The 24,990-nt window shown below is 35.1% G+C and overlaps 1 protein-coding gene, 1 long non-coding RNA gene and 1 pseudogene across 5 annotated transcripts in view; all 3 read right to left on the bottom strand.

Annotated features, from left to right (window-relative positions):
* Positions 1-24,990, bottom strand: part of LOC113340776 — a 48,392-nt gene that overhangs the window by 23,180 nt on the left and 222 nt on the right. The window contains exon 2 of the long non-coding RNA XR_003355637.1: positions 24,178-24,276. This is a non-coding gene — a long non-coding RNA (uncharacterized LOC113340776). The remainder of the gene's footprint in view (positions 1-24,177; positions 24,277-24,990) is intronic.
* On the bottom strand, positions 535-4,387 carry LOC113340774 (annotated as a pseudogene).
* Positions 6,416-9,715, bottom strand: LOC113340775. 4 transcript variants are annotated; one of them, XM_026585857.1, is made up of 8 exons: positions 9,556-9,715; positions 9,087-9,295; positions 8,743-8,944; positions 8,414-8,602; positions 8,110-8,279; positions 7,824-8,022; positions 7,479-7,652; positions 6,416-6,913 (listed from the first exon to the last, which is right to left on the bottom strand). In XM_026585857.1, exons 1-7 carry the CDS (start codon positions 9,558-9,560, stop codon positions 7,508-7,510), a joined length of 1,119 nt encoding a protein of 372 aa, XP_026441642.1. In that variant the 5' UTR covers positions 9,561-9,715; the 3' UTR covers positions 6,416-6,913; positions 7,479-7,507. The 4 variants fall into 4 exon arrangements, with proteins under 4 accessions (XP_026441642.1, XP_026441640.1, XP_026441641.1 ...); XM_026585855.1 differs by having other exon boundaries at positions 6,419-6,913; positions 8,408-8,602; XM_026585856.1 differs by having other exon boundaries at positions 6,419-6,879; positions 8,408-8,602.

Genomic DNA, 24,990 nt, shown 5'->3' with positions numbered 1-24,990 from the left:
ATTCCAGTCTATCATTACATAGTGACATGGCGAGCTTGAACTTCTCATCCGCTAAATCGTAGGCGTCTTATAACGTGCTCCACGACACCCCTTGCCCATCCAACGAATATCATCGAGAAAGGAGAACGAGAGAGATTGTGGTATTTCATGCAAACAGCGCACCTCATAGTTTAAGACGTTAGGTAAATCATGCCATCATTGCCGCGGCAGCCTATAAGTAGCCTATGAGTCTTTCTTCCCTCTCCAAAAACATTATTTTCTTCTCTAAAACAACTCACTGATCAAAATGTCTGGGGACGCAGGTTTTTGTTAATAGCCATTTTTTCTTCATATGATTTCAAATATACATGTGGAGTTGTTCAAGATTTTCAGACTTTTTTTTGGTTTTGTTAGGAACTTGAACAGTTATGGCAAGATTTGAGAGCCGAAGTTATCCAGTGTATCCTAAACCGTTCAAGATCCCAAACTAATACACATAGTGATTGAGAAAGGCGAGGGGTTTCGCCCGGCCGGCTGCTGCTGATACAATGCATGTTAATATTTCCATCACTATGGTCTATGGTTACTTCAAAAAATGATATATAAGGTTACAACATTCCATATAAGATCACATATTCTGAACATTTGGGCCTACATTTCCATCACTATGCTTCCTTGAATCCTTGCAATGTAGAAGCATATTATGGTTAATGTCCCAAGGCCCAAACAATAGTATGCTTGATTTTGCTCACCCATGTTAAACATGAGGTCAACAGAATCAAAACCAGTTTCAACCAAAGCAAAAGAAAACAACACATCGTGACAGCATCTATGTTTGTTGCTTGCTTTCAGAAAAAACAGAAAAGATAAAGCTCGCTGGACCATACTTACATTTTTTTTTTGTCTTTTTATCTCAATTGCATCTTCTTCTCCATCCAGAGGAGGATAGATGAAGAGAAGGCCAACGGCAGTTGTTGTTGGGGGAAGTACAGCAGGGATATGTTATACAGTTATCATCTTCCTCCTGACTCTGTTAACATCCTCCCATCTTTCAGCCGCTGCATAAATATTTGCTAGAAGCGTAAGAATGCCGGAATTGTTGGATTCTTTTGCAGAAAGACGGTTCGCTATACGTTCACTTGTCTCGACATTTCCATGGATTTTGCATGCTCCTAGTAAAGAACCCCATAATGGCAGCAAATCGTCAGCATTATCTTCCCAGCACGTCCAAGTAGATCAACCAAACACCCGTAGTGTTCTAACTTAGGTTCGATTTGATAAATTGTTTTCATGGATTCAAAATAAGATCGGCCTTCGTCCACCATATGCGCATGATTACATGCACTTAAAAAACCAATGAAAGTAATATCATCCGGTTTTACCCCAGCCAGTTTCATCTCTGAGAACAGCTCCAGAGCTTTATTTGTCTGCCCATTGGGAGCCCACAAATAAATAATAGCAGTCCATCTGGATCTATCCCTTTCATCTACTTTCAAGAAAATCTCCATTGATTTCTCTATGAAGCCACATTTAGCATACATATCTATAAGAGCAGTACCAACTACAGCATCCATTCTAATATTGTGATCTTCGATGTATCCAAGGATCCATCTCCCTTGTTCCAGGGCTCCCAATTGAGCACAACCTGTTAGCAGAGCAACAACAGTAAATACATCCGGTTTTAATCCACTAGTTTGCATCTCATTATAAAGAGACAAAGCCTCGTCGATCTGAAAACTGCACATATCCATTGATCATAGCTGTCCAAAGAAGAACATCCCTTACTGGACTTCTTTTGAAAGCTCTCTAGCTTCATCTATTTGACCAGAATTCACATATCCAGACACAATACCGGTCCAACTAATCACATTTTTAACCAGCATCTCATCGAAAATTTGACGTGCCTGAATTAAACACCCGCATTTCGAGTACATTCCCAACAAAGCATTGCTAAGTAAAACTGTAAATTCAAGTTCACTCTTAATATACAAATGTATTTCCTTACCCAACTCCAAATTTCTCAAGGCAGCACAAGCAGAAAGTGTGCTAACAAGAGTAGATGATGAGAAGAACTTATGTGATTTTGCAAGGAAACGGAGGGAAATTAAACCAAGCACTGGAGCCTTTATCTGATAAGACATGGGAAAATGGGAGATTGTGTGATGCGTGTTGCATGTATTATTTGTGCGTGACACCTTGCCGGATGTTTATGCTGGTACAGGTCCTTCCAACTTTAAATTTGATTCTGGCACCTCCATTGTTTGTAGCCATAGATGATGTACCTATCACTGAGAGGATCAGATATATTGCACAATAAGCTGATGAGACAAAATAACGAATTCATTTCTACTTGAAATACCATACATTCACATATCACACTATTAAAAATAGCAGGCTATTGTCTATAAATTGATTTATTGAAAGGACAACTTCATTTGGATAGTCTTTTGTTTTCCACAACACTATGCATGTCAATCAAGTGAATCACTCTTAACAACTCCGAAAAGAGCTTCTTGATGCCCGATTTGTTTCTTGTATCAGTAGTTTAAATTTTCTTCTTTGTACAGGTAAAATTTCAAAAAAGAGACTTTCAGTGAACAATGCAGTTGCAGTTTACTGATTTAAGCAATGTGAACAATTTGACATGAATAAAACTAGATATCGTAAGAGAAGAAGAAGAAGAAGAATTACTCATCATTCCGAAATTTTCAATATGTTCCTTAACTATGTCTTTGCTCCAACTTAAATATCCCAACCATCTCGCCTTCTTTGTTCAGCTGACACAAATGAGAAAACCAAAAATTGATGTCTTCATCAGTACATAACTATCACATCAAGCCCGTGATAAGTGGCATAACCAAAGTGGCATACGAGTATATATGGTTATATCAAAGTAAAATCTCTGCTCTAGAAGAAGAATAAGAAAATAACTGATTAAACCGCAGTGCCTGAGCAACACTAATTTCCAGCAGTTTTTTTAAAGAACTTCACCAGTAAGGACTTAAGCTCATGTCCAAAGCTTGGCTGGGTGAAGCTTCAATAAAACTTAGCCCAATCCTTCAGTCAATGAATCAAAAGTCTAAATCTCAATGCGTAACTAGAAACAAAAATTTCTTCCCTCGGGAATTTCAACAAACATTTGAAAGACATGCTGAAAAGTTAAAATTGGTCAAAAAAAATTACAGACCTGTAATTTTGATTGGTATTCAAGATGATCAGTTTCATCCAACCAAGCCGAGTTACGGATTTTTGACCACTTGGGACTTTCTTTAATCAGTCGCTTCTGACCAGACAGACGCTTGCAAATGCAGGTGGGATTACCGGTGCTGATGAATACCAGTAGTACCTGAGAGTGGCAACATACAATGTCAATAACAAACATCAGTAGCTTAGCTAATTCCATGCCGTAGAGAAGAAAGAAAAACAATGAAAATTAAGAAGACAGAACCAGTTTCTAGTACAGATTTCATACCTTTTTTTCTTCGTGAGAGGGGGATGAATACGATTTTGGTTGAATTCGAACAATTCTTATGCACTCGACCTGTTTAGAGGCATAGGGTGGGCTGCTTAGAGGGTAAGCCCAAAATGGTCTGCCCATCGGCATTTGTTTTTGACTAATGCTGCCCCGCACAACAGTGCAGGGCATAGATATAAGCTAGCGTGTTTGTTATCGTTAGATTATCAAATCTCGTATCTCCAAGGCAATGATAGATGTGGTAATAAAATTAATTATTAGTAGGTCCTCCAAACTTGTCATTTCAATCCTTCATCTTTATACTTGGAGATTGAATCATTTTCACTGCTAATAATCATAATTGACAGAATCATGTTAATTCTTAATTACATTTCCATGAAAAATTTAAAACTCTTCAGACACCTAAACAAAAAAAATATCACCACTTAATTCTTCTTCTGCGAACTTCGGCAGCTCCATTAATGGAGACCTGCTAAAACCCATCCTAGACAAATTTTTAAAAGCATGAAGACCCATCTAAAGAAAATTGTTTCAATCTTCATGCAACCATCACCACCACCTGCAACCAATAGATTCTCAGTTGATCTTTTAGCACTACCATCACCATCACAAACCTAATTTTTGTTGTTGAAGATACTGAAAAGCTAGTTTCGTTTGTGATTAATAGAAAGCTAGATTCACTCTTTGAGCATCATCATTGAGTCTGAATCGGATCCGTCAACAAATTAATAGAACCCACAGACAAAATCAGTGGAAAATTAATAAAAACCCACAAACACTACGATTGATTGTAACTCTTTGACGATTTCGTATGAAGGAACAGTCTGCGTGTTCAAGGGGACACTTGATAAGGTGTTTTTAATTAACCAAGTTCTTAATTGATTGAATTAATTCATTGTTATTTTTAATTTTTTTTCTGGACATCAGTTTGGTGTTAATGTTGTTGGCTCTGAAGGGGAAGAAAGACGAAGATGGTGTTCATATATAACTGAATAGTCTTGTGAAACTTTCCCAATGAAAAGTTCTTGTAAATGAAATATGAAAATTTACAAGGGCTGCAAAATTAAATTGAAGGACTTCTTTGCAATTATATCCATGATCCAGCTGTATATTCATCTGAACGGCTAAGAGAATATATGGATCATCATCCAACGGCTGTTGACCCGCTAGTTTATAAAGCCTCCACGCTCGGCCGTGGTTGAGAGCACTGCCCTTTGTTTTTATCCAAGATCATCACAATCAACCATTTTTACATTATACTGTTTATATTTCTGAATGATCGGTTGTGATTCTTTTTTGATGGCGTAACAATGGCTTTGGACTACATCTTGTACTCTTAAAGAAATTATTTTCTTGCAATTATAGGGTTCGAACCCCTATCTCCATAGTGGAGCGGGAGAGAGCCTACCAACCATTAAAACAATTGATGGTTGGCGAAGGTGTCAATTGTGTCTGAAACTTTAGAATCCATTCAAATGCATATTTGAAATATCAAATTTTATCCAAATATTTTCTTTCCTTAATCACACTACTTTATGGAATTAACAACTCAAATATTACAAAGCTAATGATTAATGGTGAATGTTTAAGAAGGTTTGAAGGAACAATGGGCTTTTAGAAGTTGAGATAAGAAAAGAATTTGGGTTCGAATCAGTGAGGATTTGGTATGGTAAGCTTTTAATTGGGTATTTGTTCGCATGATTGGTTTTCCTATTGTAATTGTTGTTGCATAGATTTGATTTCAATGGCCATTCTTTCTTCTTTTTTTCTGTAGAAATAAGAATTGATTAGAATTTATGTATGTTGATTTCAGTAAGATTTGATTTCAAGTGTTAATTTGCTGCAGGGATTTGACCTCATGTGTTAATTTGCGTCTCTATTTTATTCTTGTGTTATCAATTGAAGTTCATAACTGGGGAAGAAGATGAACCTGGGTGTTTTAATTAGGGTTCTTCACTGATAATAGTTTAGCTAGTTAGTCATTAGAGGGACTTTAAAGTCTTTTACCAAGAAGGATAACTACCACATTTAATTGGTGTTAGCCGTTTTTTGAAAGAAACGGGATGGAAAATGTCAAACTCTGCCAATGATTCAAAAAAACGACCACAAAAAGTTGGTCACTTAATTATACCACAAAAAGTTAGTCACTTTATTAAAATGCCATGTTTCAATATAAGTAGCTTCAATTTTTTTTTTGCAAATTATGATTCCATGGGTAACCAAAAAAAATAAATTACATAATTCAAAACTAAAACAAAAAAACAAAAAAAAATAGTAGATGGACTTAAACCAAGTTGCGAAATGAAGGGTCACTAAGGAACACCTGCGAATCATAAATGACACATCAGTTAATATGTTTAGAGGGAACCACGATAATCGATTAAAAACAAGGAGAAGCCATTGTGTGACAAAACAAGTGACCTAAGTTAATTGGTTTCTCTGAATTGGTTCAGAATAATACAAGGATGAAAGTGGCACAATTATTAAATGGAAAAACTTGGTGCATACCTACTGAGCTACAACAACTCTTACCCACTTCTTGTTTACCTGAAATTGGTAATGGTGAAGATCAGATGATATGGATTGGGCACAAAAGTGGAAAGTTTGTACTTGCAGCTGCAGTAGAGAGAGTAAGAGAAAAAGAACCAAAGCTAGCATGGCCTGATCACATTTGGAAATCTTTTTTACATCCTAGTATAGCTAGTAACATCTGGAAGCTACAGCAAGGTGTGTATATGGATGATGAGGAAATGATGAAGATAGGTTATGACATGGTTTCAAGATGTTGCATCTGTCAAGAACAACTGGATAATATGATTCATACACTGCCGATTCAGTTTGGAGATATGGTCTTGGCTTGGATCCATTTTTGGTTTTAAAAATCCTAAATCTTTTGAAGATATCCGTGTCGCTGCCAAAAAATAAAAACCCCATTATAAAAGAAATTTGGATGACAGCAGCTTGTGCAACAATGAAAGATCTGTGGTTTCAAATAAATAAACAGTTTTTTGAGGAAGTTAAGCCAAATTACAATGCCTTTAAGTGGAGGATATACAAAACAATACAAGAAGGTAGCTACAGAATGAAAGGCAACAAATGGAGTCAAGATTATGATAATCATGTTTTGTCATTCTTCAAAATTGGTGATAGAAGAATAAGATATAACTGCATCAAAGAGATTTCTTGGACTGCTCCTGAAACTGATTGTATTCTGTTTTGTTGTGCTGGAATATCCTTTGGAGATCCAGGAAAAGCTGGTATTGGAGTTACTGCCAGAGATTGCAAAAGTCAGGTACTTGGTACCCTCATAGGTGGCATTGGTGTTTCTCCCACTTCCATTGCAGGTGAATATGCTGTATTGTGTGCTCTTGAATGGGCTGCTTATATGGAATGCTCCAAGATAATCATTCAATCTGATTCAATTACTGCCATTGAAAGGTTTAAAGATGGTGAAATACCCTGGTACATAAAAGTAAGATAGCTCAAGGTGGTTGACAAGTTTGAAACAGTAAAATTAATACACTGCATAAAGGAAATAAATTTTTCAGCAAACACACTAGCAACAAATGGAGTATATTTGAATGCAGGAGAAAGAATTATTCACAAGGGGAGACCTTCTTTTCTAAAGAGGATTGAGCAGTATCCTATTTCTGTTTATGTTAAAATTCTGTCTTGATTCATTTGCTAGTGTTTAGTCTCTTTATGAGTTAAGTCACAGTCTGTATTGATTTTAGCTTTTATTTTTAGTCCTGTAAAACTTTAGGCTTGGTTTTTTAGCCTTTCAATTAATAAAAAAAGTGTGATTAAGCAAAAAAAAAAATAGGAAGAAAAAAAGTGACCTAACTTCGAAACTCATCACACACAATTCTTTACAGACCAAAAAAAGGGAACAGTCTATTTATTTATTTAATCGTGCTCGGAATTTGTGTTCGTTCCAAACATAGAGAAAATGATTAAGTTCGTGCCAAACATAGAGAAAATGAGTAATACAAGGCATTTCCCAATTCAGAGACAATAGATATACCCGATAAGAACACATCATGCTTAGTCATCTTAAAATTGGAGGCTCGACAAGGTTGCCAAAAAACAACCACCACAGACAGCGCCAGTGCTGGAATCCACCCAGGAAACAGTACCGCATTTGAAATAATCACCAATCATACAAGTGTCACCAGGCTTGCCTACGTAAATTAAGTCGCTGCCATAAAACATAAGGTAAAATGAGCCTCCACAGGAAAACCAGAAACACAGGCAAGCATACCAACTGTATGTGTTCAACTAATAATCGTTTTGTTTGCAAAATAATTAAAAAAAAAACAAAAAACAAAAACAGTCGACTTAAACCTCCAAGAAGGTAGAACATATTCACCTGAAAATTCCAACCTTCTCTTTGCTTGTGTCAATCAGCATACCAGCATCGCTGCAACTCGTGTTTAATTGTACATCATTATAGTAAAAATTTTCAATAAGCAAGGCAATGCCATATTCATCCTTTTCATGTGAGGAACAAGAATCAGCAGGCCATGCATCGCCAATAGGATTTTCAGGTTTCTTTACCAAATCCATACCTAACGTTAAAAGATTGTATCAGATCTTGAATATGTCATCAACCTAAACAAACAATAAACAAGATGAAATCAAAGACGTTCGCAAACCTCTGAAGCAAAAACACGTGTTCTCAATAATGGATAGCAGATGACCCACACATCCCTTTTCAAAAGCCATAGGCCTGATTAAGACGAATGTCAGATCTTCATTGTAGAAATTGCTGTAGAAACTGCTGTAGAGATCGGAACTGTTGGCTAAAATCTGTTCCTTGAAGTACCTAAAAGGAGACGAATTCCATCTTACAACATATTGAGAATATTAAACAGGAGTAAAGATAGAAATAACAAAGAGCAACGAACTCTGTAAAATTAGATATGTATTTCATAACTAGAGACTGCAGCTTACTCGTACTTAAGGAGACACCGTTGAGATAACTTCGTCAACACTGTGTCAACAGGGCCAAATGTTTGGCCACCTGGGAGTGCGACTGCCAGAAGATTACTTTCTTTTGCTTCTTCTATCCAGTTTGCAGAGTCAATACCAAACCACAATCTACAATCTTCTTTCACACTATCAGGTGTGACACTGCTATAAGCACGCCTGTAACACAAAATGTTCGATCCATTCATTAGGACAAAGTAAGACTCAACTTCACTAACTGTATAGTAGTGTTATCTACCAGTACTTATATGATAAATATAAATTAAAATGAGAGATAACAATGCAGTCAAGAACATAACACAGCAGGTATCAGAAAGGGATATCTCTCGGCCGTTGATGTTAGCTGATGAACTTTACTAATAGCATCTTCACCTTCCACTACCATAGCTACAAAAGGATAGCGACAAAACTCTGCTGGAGTAACATTGGGCAAAATGTTTCTACCTTCCATGGCGAAGAATTGAATAAAAAACTTCTCTGTGGCGCATACTAATCTGATCCCTAAAAACACAAACAAAACCAAATGAATTCGAATCAATAATGCACTAGAAATAGTCAATATCAAGATAAAAGATGAAACCATTAACAATGCATAAAAAAAATATAGCACTGAAACAAAAGATATAATGTACGAATGGTGTACTTATTAATTTCAAACTGATCTTCTCAAATTCCATCAAGATTTCGCCAACATCTTTATAAACCACGGCGCTAGGAAAGCACAAAACAAAGGTCTGCTCCCTCCCTTGAATCGTCTTCTCCAAACCTTCTAACACTATCTTTTCCGTATCTTCTACCATCAGTTTGGGACTTTTTATTGGAGACAGCTTCATCTCCTCTTCAAACGTCGAACTTGAAACATCAAATTAGGTCAGGAGATGAGATTCACATGAGAGTAAGAAAATGTGATAAAAAAAATGGAAACATCAAAAACAACAAACAAATTAGCAAAAAAGAAACAATCCCCAGCCCGTCTTTTACAAGATTAAATTTTAAGAACCCTAGCAGGATATTTGACCTAAAATACGGATCAAAAAGAAAAATTGACTTCAAATCGACCATTAATCCAATTGAAACCGAATTCGAAACAAATTTAAATATGTAGAAATTACCTCATGATTCAATTGGAAACTGAGATTAGGTCTGGAAACTCAAAAGATTACAGATACAAAGTTATTTGAGATGAGAAACGAGGCATCTACTTTCGACGGCCTTGTCTTTCTTATAAGCGAAACCCTAAAACGAGGGCAATCCTACACGTCAGATATGAAAACACCCTCCGTATCGCCCCTGTAGAAATTGCAAGCGGCCTTATGCCCAAACAAAGGGGAAAAAAACATCGAGAGGCCCAAGAGCCCGCTAGCCACAAAAGACAAAGCCAATGGGAATAAAACGACCTGTTTTTTTGGGCACAACCCCTTTTTTTTTGGGGGGGACTAGATATGTGATAAGAATATCTACCTACAGTTATAAGGGTCTCTCAAAAAGCGGAAATGACTAATCTATTCCTAGCCTAATAACCACCTATATATCACCCCCTTTTAATGATAGTAAGGAAAGTCCAGATTCGTTGACCTTTTCTTTCGCTCAACGCATTTTATTTCAATGTTCGCATCTTTAATCTTGGTCGTTAAATCAAATTGAAATTTTGTCATTTGGTCCTTCCTTTTAACAGCTGTTAAACCCATATTCATCCCCACCAAAAATTCTTCTCTCTTCTCTCCTAGATCATAAAAATATAGAGAGACAATGGAAATCTAGGTTTAGTTTTGGGATTTAATTTAGTGAGAAATCGAAAGTTGAAGAATGCGGGAAAGAAAGAGAAAATTAAGAGAGAGGTGAGGAACTACAAACCCTAACTCCCCAAATTATACATACAAAGAGAAGAGATAATGAGTAATCAAAATCAATCAAGTCAAGTAAGACATGATGATGACACACTCTCAGACTTTCTTGCTTATCTTATGGATTACACCCCTACTATAAGTGTAACCCTTTCGTATCTTTATAATTCCATTAATCTAAGAGAAGAAAATAACTCAATTTGTTTATGTTCACTGTGAATTAAAACTAACAGGGGTTTACTCAATAAATACATTTGTAGATTTGTAGAGATTTAAAAAGAATCATGAAAATTAATAACTTCGCGAGAATTATACAGAATTGAGCAAACTTTTGCGGAGTCATGCAGAGTTGTCTAATGTCTTGCAGACATTTGTAGAGTCCTAAAGAGTTGTAAAAATAAATTTTATATGGAAATATGCATTTGATATAAATACAAAACTTATTATAGCTTATTTATTATAGTAACTTCAACTAAATTAAAATAAATTATTATTATATATATATAATTTATTTCTTTTGTTCAATAGAATACAATAAAGTGTAGCAAATGAAAATAATTATTATTGTACATTTGTACGTAATAATTAAAATAAAAAAAATGTTTAATCATATCATGAAATAAGAGCTTTATAGATTGTGTATTCATGAAATAAAATAAAATAGAGTAAAAAACATCTTTATAAAAATTTGGAAATCTTCCAAAATCTTACGTATTTTACAAGACTTCTATCAAGGAAAATATATACACAAAAGTCACTCAAAGTCTTGAAAATAGGTAAGTATGCAAAGTCTTTAAATTTTCAAGTTTACAACGAGTAACACGGGCTTTACAAGACCTTTTAACAATCTACAATGAGTAACATAAACTTTGAAAGATATTTTAAAAGTATACAACCAATTAAACAATACTTTGTAAATCCTTTAAACTCTTTGGAAATCAATAAAAGTACTTATTGAGTAAACCCATGTAAGGTTCCCGATGTTATCGATTCAAATCCTGTAATCGGGATTTAATATTTCTCTGTTTCATACAAAAAGAAGTAATAATATTCTTATGATAACATGTATAAAATTGATTTCCTTAAGCAATTATGTTGTATATTTTATTGGTTTGTTTTAATGATTAGGGATTATTTTTTTGTTTTTTAGATTGTAGCAAGTCGATTGCCTACGTTTTGATTGTGATTTATCAAAAACATTAATCAATTTCAAGGGTTTCATACAGCAGTAACAATGTCTTTCCATCTGATCATTCAAGTTTTACGTAGATCTCTCTTTTTGGACATAAATTACGCTTGATAAATCGTAATAAAATGCATAGGTTTAACTTCAATGGTCGTCTGAATTTGAATTACATTTCGTTTACAACGTTGCACAAACAACAAACTCCCTACACATTTTGGTATTGTAGTTATAGAAGTTTACCTTTAAGGTTCTCTTATTATGTCGTTGATTTTGATGTGTTGTAAACTAGAAAGTAGAGAAGGAGACACAAAGTAGAAGGGAAGAAGAGAAAGAGAAATTCTATTCATATATGTGTGAAATACAAAGGTTATGACTCTATTTATAGAGTTTACATACTTGGTTCCCAAGTAATAGGGTTCCATTAAAGTGGGCAGCTATATAATAAATTGTTGTTTATAACACTCCCCCTAGATGACCACTGTATCTAAGCTAATTACAAACGTACCAGGAAACTCAAAAGAGAAAAACCTGAAATTGCATAAGCCTGTAAAGACTAAAAAAAGTGTTGGACACGCAAATGTTGCCTCATTAAAACCTTGACAAGGAAAACCCAGTGAGACAAAATCTTGACGAAGGAAAAAGAGTACAACGCGATAAAGTCCAGTGAATGCACCTTAATATGATGATGGCTCTCCCCCTGATAAATACTTCACTCAAATCTTGGCATACAAATCTTTGAGTCTAGGCTTTCCTTTTTAAAGAATGAAATTCTTGAATACAGAAGACGACTGTGCTTTAATGAAGATGTCGGATAGTTGATGAAGTGTTCTTTTGTGTTGGTCTTCTAATGGTAGTGTTCTCGAGTCTTCACGCTTCTTTAAGTACATTGAGGACTTGCTTCTTGGGTTCCTGGCTTCTCGGAGATGATTTGCAAAAGTTGTTGATGTAGTTTCTTCAACAAAGTGCCAATATGCAGTTATAGTACCATAGGTGAGTAAAGTTTCTTGTGTCAATGCAATATGAGTCCTTCAAAGACTACCACACCAAGTGCATTGTATGAAGAGAACAATTAATGAATCAATCCTAGGGTTTGAGCAAAAATGAAACCCTTAAATCGTTTTTACAACGAAAATTTTCTCTTATAACGCATTATGACTACACTAGCTTGTAACTAATAGGCTTGGCATTTTTAAAGTGTTAAGTTTTGGATCCAAAAAAATTTCGTTAATTGAGAAATTATAATAATCCAATCTATTATGGATTACATGCCAACCAATCATATATGTCGATATCCCTCTGCAGAGGTCGGAGTTCACAACCACCATCATTTATTATTTCAAAAGCTAATATAAACGAATATTCGACAATTTATAGCTTATTACGATCCCACACAATTCCCAAATGTATGCATACTTTGAAAAATTCAAAATTTACTGGTACTAGTGCCCATGGGCGTTATAATCTCTTTTTATTCAAATGAGGAGATATGAATTTTGAGAATGTGAATCGTATTATCACAGATTCTGTTGGAGCATATTTGTAGCCTATATAAAAATGCTACATGCTTGTTAGATGTGATTGGATTTGCCTTTTCAAACGACATAAGCTTATTGGAAAGCTAAATGAGATTCTTTCACGCCTATTTAATGGCAGCCTTTTTCGATTTGATCATGATGGGAGAGGACTGATATAACCTTTAATATCATAGAGGCGAAAATTATCATCTCATATACGAAAAAAATTCGTAGAGCATTATCTGATTAAATCAAGGACATATACTCATAATAATTTCTGGATTTTAACAAATTCAGTTGGACTGTAGATAATGACTTTAAAACACAAAAAGAAAAATTTAAGTCCTTCGATAAAAATAAATTTATAGTCTTCGTATACAAATTTAACTGAACCATGGATTTTATTGGTTATAGCAAAAGTATATAAAATATGCAACCAAATCTCCAATGACCTATAAGGCCGATGAGATATCTACTCACCTAAGAATGAAATTACGAACACTTTATTTCATTAAAATAAATTAATTTTAAGATCAATAAAGTCATTATAAAGACTAATGAGATAGGCTAACAAACCGGGTGCGCACCCTTTGATCTTTAGTGTCCAATTCCAACTACAAGTGGAACTATCTTAAATTTTTGGAGATTTACCATGAGGAAAAAAAATAATTCCTCTAGGTGTTAGCAATTGTGAATATCATAATAACGATACTTTATATATCCCTTTAGGATCGATAGGGAAAAACCAAATCAATTATCTTATATGATTCTTTTTAAGAAAGATAAAGAAATCATTTTCTTTTAAGCGATGGAGAAAACCAACACCAGTTCGTTTGTACGATTCATGAAATCGTGTCGACCAAGAAAAAGAAAAAAAAGAATGTCGTCATGTTAGTCATCGCATAGGGATAGTCCACTTTGCGGTTAAACAAATGGTTTCTTGTAAAGGAATAAAAACCGGATTAAAAAAAATCACATGATCTCCATCCAATGGACAAAGATACCAAACTTGATTGGTCGTAGGTTTTTCAATCATGCACGTAATTAATTACCTTAAAGATAATTAAATTGTGATGACACCATATTTTGGTGAATACAGTTTCATTAAAAAAATAGAAACAGTAAACCATCGTTTGATGGATTTGTATGATATCCAAAGATATAAGATCCGTAGACCACATACTAGAAAAATACAAACTGTGATAGTTCGACCATATTGGTGGATTCATAGACTTGGATCCCGTTATTATCAGCAAGATAAAATAATAATGTGTCAAACAATCAATTAATTGATCATGTAAACATGGCGTGAAGTTTTTATCTACAGTAAAATTCCACAAAAAAAAAAATTAAATGAACTGATTCTAAAAAGGTATCATTAAACAAGCATTAGAGTTGGTACTTCAATAATCTACCGTGGATTTGATACTTGCACAATAGATACTTTGGGAGGTGTAAGACTTCCAAGCAAAGTTCAGCACCATTACTTTGTGTTTGATCATATATCTGTGTCCTCCTGGCCACGTTAAAACAATCAAACCTAATGGTCAAAATCGCATGAATATCAAATATAAAAATATGAATAAACACAGACATAATAACGAATAGAACATAATAAAAATATTGGGAAAGATAAAAATATCCCTTTCGATCCTCTTTTGATTTTGAGAAAAATCGCCTATGACCGGTATATTACGAATTGCTCAGTGATTAGAGTTACGCGCTGATGACATGTTGTAAACTAGAAAGTAGAGAAGGAAACACAAAGTAGAAGGGAAGAAGAGACAGACAAATTCTATTCATATATGTGTGAAATACAAAGGTTATGACTCTATTTATAGAGTTTACATACTTGGTTCCCAAATAATAGGGTTCCATTAAAGTGGGCAGCTATATAATAAACTGCCGTTTATAACATGATGATTATTTTTTTTAATTTTTTGGGTTACTATGACAATTGACAGAAGGTCCAGCAAGTGTAGGTTTTGAAAGCCGTGAAAGTAGAAAAAAAATCCACTTTTTAATGTTGGCGAACAAGATAGATGAAAACCTATTGTGGAGCTATGTATCGATTCAGAGTCTCCTTACAATGATTACCTATCACTAGATATGTTTTCCTAGAACACTCAATTGGTGGAAGTATAAAGACAAATAGTTCATTTTGACATCATAGTTAGGAACTCCAAACTAAGAAATTTGATTTTATTTATTGTTCTTAATATGTTAGGCTTTAAGTTCTGGAAAATGACATCACATCTGTCTTTCCAGATCATCAAAGTAGATATCATTGCAAGGTAAACATTATACTCAGACCGACGAGATGAGCCATTAACAGAAAATGTACCTACAAAGGACCAACTTATAGAAAAAAATGATTATGAATAGCAATTGAAACACCAACACATAACCAAACTGACGGTGCATAAGGGAAATCAACAAACAAGTGTTCAACATTTTCCACATCTCATTACATATGCTACAATGGCGCTCAATGTCATATTTACATCCTCCTAGTTTATCTCTAGTAAGGACGATATCTTTAGGCATTTACAAATAAATAATTTTGTTCTATGCGGCAATTTGGTTTTACATTGAGCATTCCACACAGTAGAAATAAAAGAAGAATAAGCTTGATTATGACTTCTTGAAATTAACAGGATGTTGTGTTAAGTTTCAACACCCTGTTGGATCCCACTACTTTTCATTGAGCATTCCACACAGTAGTAGAAATACAAGAAGAATAAGCTTGACCATGAATTATTAAAATTAACAGGGTGTTGTATTACCAACACCCTAATGGATCTCAGTACTTTTTCCTTTACGTTTATGGTGGTAGTCTGGAATTTTTAGTCCGTTTCAACTCGATCACTTATAACTCGGATGGATGAAGAGGTTCATGTTAGTCACATGAGATTTCAAATGACTTCCAAAGAGTTTTGTCATGTCCCTTGTTATACAAAGGAACCCATGTTATAAGGGCACCTAGGTGTAGTTAGTAATTAGTCATTGAGTATGTGTTTGGCACATGTGTTGAGACATCTCCCTCATAAGTTAGAGTCTGTATTCCTCTTTCATTTAAGTGAATAGAATTGTCGAGTTTTCTTCTGCCTCTTTGAGGTTTTATCTTCAATTTCTACAGTGTAGATCCTATAGGATTGAGCTTGATTATTCTTTTGTAGTGCAGACCACTACAATTGGTATCAAGAGCGGTTTCGATCCCATACCCTAATCTGATGAAATGGATTTAAAGAGGAAAAATGGGTAGAAATGAAGGGGAAAATTGTTCCTATAATGAAGTTGGAATCCATAGCAAGGGAGAAATTAGATTATTGGAGTGGCTGGTATGAATTTTGGTTGAAGTTGAGTAATTGTCCGATTCGAGCTTCTTGGCTTCCGAGGTGTAAAAAATGGTTAGACAAGACAGAGAAGCAGTTGGAACAGATCTTGTTCCTGAAGGATTCTGCTTCATCTCTTCCATCTCCTTGCAGAGTAAAGTTTTCTTCTACATGTGGTGATGATTCTGACGAATTGGAGTTAATTCCTCGATTTTTCTTTGCCAAAGAAGATGATGATTCTCTCAATTTTGAATTGCTCATTCCCTTGTTTTTCTTGGATGAAGAGAAAGATATGTCTGACAAGGTGGATTTTCAATCTAAAGAAGTTATCTGTTCTGTGGTTAATTGTGAGAAACTTAAATGCTTGAAGGAATTGTTCATTAGTCACAGTAAACTAATTGGTAAGAATTTTTTTTCTCTTCTCTTCAATGATTATCGTAGCATATTTGATCCTTGTAAATACGCAGTGGTACTACCGACTTGTTTTAGAAAATTGATTCTTAGCCTTGGGTGTAAATCAGAATTTGGGTTTTTTGATTCGATAATTTCCTTGTGTATTCATGATGTTAACGTTTATGTTGATGGAAAGTTGCTTGTTAAAATGCCTGAGGGTGTAGCTTGGAATTTGGGGAATGATAGAGATTATTTTCTCTTACAACTTCAACTAGATAGGTTGTTTAATGATTCAAGCAGTTGAATGCCAGCTAATGATGGTTTCATTACTACTGCTTGGTGTATGTTCGAAAAAATGTTTGATGGTTACAAGTTACTAATAGATGAATATATCTTCATGGTACTGAATTCTGCACGATGGCGATATGATCGTGGCAAAGTGTTAGCTGTTCTCAAAGGGAAATTTTCTTTTGCTGGCACTTATAAATTTGGTGTTGATACAAATACTTCTTGTGAGATGGGTCTTGACAGATCAATTCTAATAGATACTTATAATGAGAAATTGATTTATGAGCTGGTTTATCAATTTGGTTACCTGTTAGATTGGATGTTTAGTTCTTCATTTGTTAATCCATCATCTAAGAGAGGTTTTATTAATTCTTCATGGAGTTTGTGTGGTAAAATGCTTCATTGGGGTACCGAGGACTGGAATCTTGCTAAATAAATGGCTAATACAACATGTAGGTGACCAGGCACAAGAATTGTTTGATGCAAATCATGTTCGTGTTATGAGGAATTTGAATAAAGATGTTTGTTTTTTTATGTCCGTTTGTTACACATGTTTTGTATTTTACGGTGGAAAGAGGTTTGAGGGGTCAATTTTGATGGATAAATATCGTATAGAAATTCTTCATAAGCATGTGTTTGACTCAGATTCTTTATTTCGTGATTCAATTGTGTTGATGTTTATTAAATCTAGTGATTATTTTGATGGTAGTAAGGTGTTGATGTGGGTTGAATTCTTGAGATGGAAATTCAAATTTCCTTCAACCAGTTTAAGGCGTATGAAAAATGGTAATGGGCTAAAATGGGTTGTCATTGTGTTTTTTGGATTACCTAGCTCTATAGTTTTTAATTGTGGTAAATGTAGTTTTAGTTGGGTTGAAAATCATCACCAATTGCTTAGGAATTGTTTATATGCGAAGAAGGAAGCAAAGAGCGAACAAAGTCGGTGTTATTATTGCTGTAAAGTTTTTAATCTCAGGACTAAACGTCTGCAGTCACATCCATTCAGTACTTCGAATGTCTTCTCTCATGGATTATACCCAGTGCATCCTAGTTTCCCTGTTCGTTCGTCAATTGTTGCATCCATGGAGACATTGTGGTGTTTATTATTATTAGTTGCTTATTGATGTGCTGCACATTCCTTCGCAGAAGGTTACAGTTCTTTCAGAGCTTATATACTCTAGAATTGCATTTTTCCAATTTGCCCACATGTGAAGTCTGCGAGAGTTTTTCAATTTATTCTAAAGTTTTAGTAGCAGAATGGTTTTCAAAACTGATGGTTTTCTATGAGTATGATACCAGTCAGTATTCTCAGCTGTGTTACAACTATATGGGGCAGCGTGCATATCAGACCGATAAGAGTTTTTGTTGTTCTGATCATTTAATTGCACGAGTGATGGGAACTCAGTCCATACTCACCATGCTTTACATTCCATATATTTTAAGGTTAGTAGCCCTGTTGAAGTGGAAATTCAGATTGGATCCTATTCATATTCTAAACTTACTGATGTGGTTCGAGTACTTGAGGTGGAAATTCAAATTGTGTTTCACATATTTATGGAATGCGAGAAATGTTCGTGGAGTTAATAAGGAATTTTCATCAGTTGTATGCTTGGAAACAAACTGGTATTATCTAGAAGACGGTGTTCCTTGGACTCATGTATATTCTCTTGTGGTGGTTTCCTTAGTTGCTGAGGGATATTATACGCTCTTGAAGCTCAATAGGGGATTTATAGGAATTTCAGCATTTCCTCCCATAAATCTTACCAACGATGCGTTGACCGCGGTTGACATCGCGAGAAATCCCGTGAGGGGAATGAACGGTCAAATGGGGCATCCTGGCGGAGATTTGCAAGGGGGGTGGGGTTTAGTGTGGGGCCACTTTTTTTTTCTCTCACGCGGTAGAAAGCTCGGTATCCCCTCACGGTACACCAAGCATTATTGAAATCTTACATTATGAAGCATTTGTAAAATGGATTTAGGCAGGGAAATGGTCGTCTACAGTACCATCCACCATCACGGAAACGCCGTACATTTCCACCGTAACAACAGCCGTAACCCACAATTTTTGCAACATAAGCTGTTGGGACCTTAGTCCCACATTGGTTAGATGTGGCTTAATTGGGTAGTTTATAAGTCAATGGATTCCCTCATCTAGTCAACCGGTTTTCGAGTTGAGTTCTACCCATGGGTTTATGGCGAGTTTAGGATCGGTACCCTAACATTTGGTATCCGAGCGAACCACCACGACCCATACTGGCTCCACGGAAGGGGTCACCTATAGGCTGGATTAAGGTGTAGAGGCATCTATGTATAGGCATAGTTATCACTGCATTGAATACTGATAGTCGAATGGAGCTTCCATAAGGAAAGGGTTACCTCCGGGTCAGTGTCGATAGAGTGGGTCAACGAGGACGTTGGGTCTGGAAGCGTGGTGGGATGTTGAGACCTTAGTCCCACATTGGTTAGATGGGGCTTAATTTCGTAGTTTATAAATCAATAGGTTCCCTCATCTAGTCAACTGGTTTTCGAGTTGAGTTCTATCCATGATTTTATGACGAGTTTAGGATCGGTACCCTAACATAAGTCGAATCCTACACTAGATTATCACCGATAGCAGCCAAATAGGCCACTGCATCCAACAACAGTCCTTATTGCACAAAAACCCTAGGACTATATGAAGTGGGACTTAAGTTATCACGGCACCAGGTTAAAATCCAAGTTTACATTTGGAAGAGAAATGCAAATGAATTAAAGAGGTTCAGTCTAGACATTATAACAGGGAGCTAGGATAGTTTCTTCGTTGTTTAGTTTGTGTTCTCTTTTTGGTTTTAGATTTCGTGTTTCGACTCTTGTCAAGGAGCCGGAAAAGTCAAATTCGGTAATAGTTTGTATTCTTCTTCAAATATGCCTAGTTAGCAATTCGGCATACGTGATACGTTTGGAACCAGATACATACGAGTATTATACAGATTCGTAAAAGTCAAATTCGGTCAAAAATCCGGTCAATTGTTCGTGATTCGGCAGTAATACAGAACGACATACGTACGTGTATAATTCCTAATAGAGATATGCATTCGGTGTATAAAATTCGGCATATGTTATTTTTAATATAATCTCTCCTAAGATACCATAGTTCAATAATTGACATGAAATATACATATGATATGTGCATCACATTCATCAAATAAGATGAATGTTGATGGTATTGGAATCTAATTAGTCTATGTAAAATTTTAAAAATCAAAAATCTAATAAAGAATAAGGGGGATTTTGCGTTTCTCCCCCCAAAAAATACCTAATTTGCATTACCCCTTTTTAAATAACTAATTGGTAAAACCCCCTATACTAAGATGTGTCGTGACGGCACCGTTAGATGACTCAGCTTTAGTGATGACGTGGCAAAGTATTATACGGGGTGTATAATTCGGTAATTCATAAATACGCGTGTAATTCGTTTTAAGCTGAAAATTCGTGAATCTAAGGATGAGTTTCAATTATACAGTCGATATGTACGGATTCGGTCGATACCGTATAATTTGCAAACTTACTAACTAGGGTCACATGTACAAATATTAGACAACCATTACCTCATAGTATCTCCATCATGTTACTAAGGATCATTTAACTAAACTTGTAACAATTCATAAACTCTTTTTCTTCGTACAAGCGCCATCGCTGATGTATGCGTGACACTTCTAGGTCATTAACAAAAATTTAATATGGTTGGGAATTGGGATGGGGATTGAACTCCCAATCGTAGTAAGTAATTCGGCGAATTATTGCCGAATAATTTGCGAATATTCACGAATTGGACGTTTCCCGCCTAATTCGGCGTCCAAATGCAACCACGAAATTTTAAGTTCTTTCCGATTAAGTCGTGATTTTTAATGACTCGCGAATAATTCTCCGACATATTTGGTAGCAGTTGAAGACCTAAGCCCAGCCCATTTGGGCTTATTAATTTTTGGGTGAAATACAGATGTAGGCCTCTTTTTTTTGGGGTTATAATTTTAAGCCTCTTTTTTTTTTTCCAGCATAACAAAAAAACGATTTTTTAGGGACAATGGTTTTTTTTTGGGGACCATGATCTTATTAGGCCAACCTCCCTATACTTAAAAGGGGTGTCCTAAAGTTAGCTAAATACCCATTTACTCTTTACTTTAATTTAAATTAAAATTAACTTAATAACTATATAAATCTATTCATATACATCTAATCTAAATGAATTTATTAACCAAAATCAAAATCAAAAGAGCAATCGAAAATTTTTTGTTTTGAAAAAAAGTTTATTCTCTTTTTCTTCCCTCTTTCCTTGACGTTCCTCGATTGAAAAACCCATCAATCTTTTTAATTCGTTTTTAGATAGGAAAATTGAGTAGAAATCATCAAAATATGGTTTAAATGGATGTTAAAGTGGCATGTTCGGTTAGGAATAGTTTTAAAAAAACTAGTTTTGTGACCGAACATTCTTAAACCAAGAACACGAAGAACACTTCGGTTATCACGAATTTAATTTTTCATAACCGAACTCCGAGTTCGGTTGGTTCGCAAGTTTGTAACCGAACTCTGCCCATAATACAAAAAAAAATAAAAATAATAATAAATGTAACCAAACTGTGTTATTTTTCCTACTATGTTGAGTTATGATATAACCGAACTTTACCTACCTTGTTCGGTTGGTTCGCAAAAATTTCTAAAACTATCTAGTAACCGAACTCTACTTATATTCCAAAAAGAATTTTTTTTTCCAATGTAACCTAACTGTGTTATTTTGCCTACTATGTTGAGTTTCAATTTAACCGAACTTGTTCCACTATGTTCGGTTTGTTGGCAAAAAATCTTGACAAACCGAACTCTTCACTAATTGCATACATGTGGAGTTCGGTTAGATATGTTGTTGGGTTCAAGTTTCCGAACCAACCGAACATTACTCTGTAAGTCCTATAAACAAAGTTCGGTAACCTGCGTGTATGGAAAAGGTAACCGAACAACTAAAAATCTCCATTAAAGAACGAGTTCGGTAACCTGCGTATATGGAAAAGGTAACCGAACTACACTTTCAGATGAGTTCGGTAACCTGTTCTTCACATAAGGTAACCGTACAAGCCCAAATCTACCCTAAAAATTTACAGTTTTTGGAAAATTTGGAGCAGTTCAACCAACATTATCTAAATTTGAAACATACCTGGGTACCCAAATACTCTTCCTTCGGTTGTGGTTGGTAAAATCCTTTGTTTTTCATGTTTTCCTTCTTCATGTTCTCCAACTTTACTCTCTCAATAATTCTGCTTAATCATTTTACTAATCACTACGCTAACTATTATTAACACTAACTAACACTAACCAATCATTACCAAAAAATTAATCAAGAGGGTAATGTATTAATATAAATATTTAGATAAGGAATGACCTAGATTTACTTCTAGTGTCTTTACCCAAAATAAAACCATGGACCCCAAAAAACCGTTCCAACAAAATTAGGCAATTTTGACCAAAATGGCTAACGGTGGTTATCCACCTTTTTGCCACCGTTTGTGGAGAGCAAAAAGACTTATAAGCCCTTTGGAGGGCAAAAGACTTATGAGCCCTTTGAATACCACCTTTTTGCCACCGTTTGTGGAGGACAAAAAGACTTATGAGCCCTTTTGAATCTTTACACTCATCAAGTTGCAGTCTAACTCGCCGATTTGGAATAGTAACTCGGAGCTGAGTTGGCATACACGTGTACTTTTACACGTCATCAATCTAGGCCATGTCATCAATCTGTCCACGTGTCAGAAAAATTGTGGACCCCACATCACCAAACAACAGATTTTCTTACACTTTTCATTCAGATCAAAGAAAAATGGTTGATGGCTTTCATTCATCTTCAAATTCCAGCAGTAGCAGCAGCAATGAGTTTAAGAAAAATCTTATAATGTAATCAAAAGAAAATCGGATTCAACATTGTCTTAAACATTTCATAGTTTGATTTTCAATATAAAATGCAGTCATCCAAAGACATCTTAAACATAAACAAACCCACAAAATAAATTAAACTAAACATTGTCTTTCATTTGCTGCTTCTCTGGCCCCCCTTCCTTCAGCTTCAGGCACTAGAACACCAGCCTGATCCTTCTGCAAATTCAGTAGCCAACCCAAAGTTATTAACCTTGACAATTCCATAAGTAAACTTTGAACATTGTTCAACAAAAGCAACATCATACATTATGTAATTCGGGTCTTTAAAAGTCCCCTTGTCCACCACATCAACCTAGAATATCAGTAGCGGAATAACCGAACACACAAAGCACCACAGCTCTTGATATGTCACCAAAATCCATCTCAGGAAGATAAACAAATTCTCCTGTTATTGGATTGCATATTACACAAGACACTTCACATCATCTTTTTTCAAACAGGTAAGCAAACTAAACCATTGCAAGAACCAAATATAACAGGATTAGAAAGGTCATCACGTATAAGCTTAACAGGAATATTCCTTGATGTCCCTAAACCAAGGTGAAATTGTAAGTGTCTTAATAATCCTATGATGCACAATTATAATATGTTTAACCTATCGATGTTCACATAAATTTCCCTCATTGTCAATCAGCAGTCTAAGAAATCTGAAAAAGTTAACGGAAACCATACTGGCAATTCTACCCAAAACCTTAAATATTGTGACAGTTTTCATACCTGCTTATCGTGAGTTATCTGGAGAAGCCTGCCCACCAGATTCTGGCATTAGAAAACCCTGCAAATTCAGTCACCAACCCTAAGTTACTAACCTTGACAAGCAAATTTTGAAGATTGTTTAGCAAAAGCAGCGTCAAACATATATGAAGAACTAGATGTGAGACAGATCCAGAGTCACTACTGCTAAATTAAGGACAGTCTGTAAAATGATGTGAATGTGTCTTCCTATTCACTCTCTGACTGGTAAGAGATCATTACGAGCTTTTCACATCCCGAGTCTGATTTGCTGTTTAGGATTGAAATTACATTAATGGAAGTGAAGTGTAAAATTGTAAGTGTCTTGATATCCTAGGATGTGTAATTGTATATGTTCTGCCTATCAATGTTTGCATGAATTTCCTCATGGTCAATAATTAGTTTATGAAATCTGAAAAAGGTAAGAGAAACCATATACTGGTAATCGTACCCAAAACCTTAATTGTGACAATTTTCATACCTGCTTACCAGTTCTGGCCAGCTCTAATTCGTACTCATGAACTATCCGACACCACTTGGTGTCTATTGCCCTAGGCAGACTCTTCTTTCTACGATCACCCTGGAATTTGGACAAAGATAGAGATGAGTATACACAAAAAAGTATTTTAATAAACTCTGAAGACAACAATACAGCCAGGAATAGATGAAAATTTCTTTCGAACCATTCTTATAATCTGGTGAACCAACTGTACTAGAAATGCCATCATTATTATTTTCTAAAATCAACACCATTGTTATTGTTATCAAAATCAGGATCATAAACTATCGGCCTATAATTCATCCCTATAACAAAATCAGGATCACTAACCTTCTCAAGTGTGAAATATACGAAACATATCCTATAACAAGGAGTGCCTACTAAACATATCCTATAACCTTCGTTACTTTTCGAGCTAAACAGACATACACAAAGTCATTATTATCCATCACTAACACAGCAAATCCAAGTTCACAACACTCACTGATTACAGATTTCTTTATTTCTGAACATACATATAATAACCCAAGTTGTATTTCATTGATTTCATATCATATCCCATGATTCTCATCAACATCAGATAAACCCAATAATACATACTAAATTTAGAACCCTAAATCAGTGTTCATCAAAAGATTCAAAAAACCATTGAAATATAATAGAAACCCTATAATCAAATGAAATCAAAATATGGAAACAAACATAAACTCTAGAAATCAAAGACAAACCCTAGAAAAACCATAGAAGTTTCTGTTTTTTGTATAAACCCTAGAAATTGAATTTCAAAACTATCTC

This window comes from Papaver somniferum, unplaced genomic scaffold (genome assembly GCF_003573695.1).
Source record: "Papaver somniferum cultivar HN1 unplaced genomic scaffold, ASM357369v1 unplaced-scaffold_23, whole genome shotgun sequence".
Taxonomy (NCBI): domain Eukaryota; kingdom Viridiplantae; phylum Streptophyta; class Magnoliopsida; order Ranunculales; family Papaveraceae; genus Papaver; species Papaver somniferum.
This window is presented reverse-complemented; position numbering and strand designations above follow the sequence as displayed.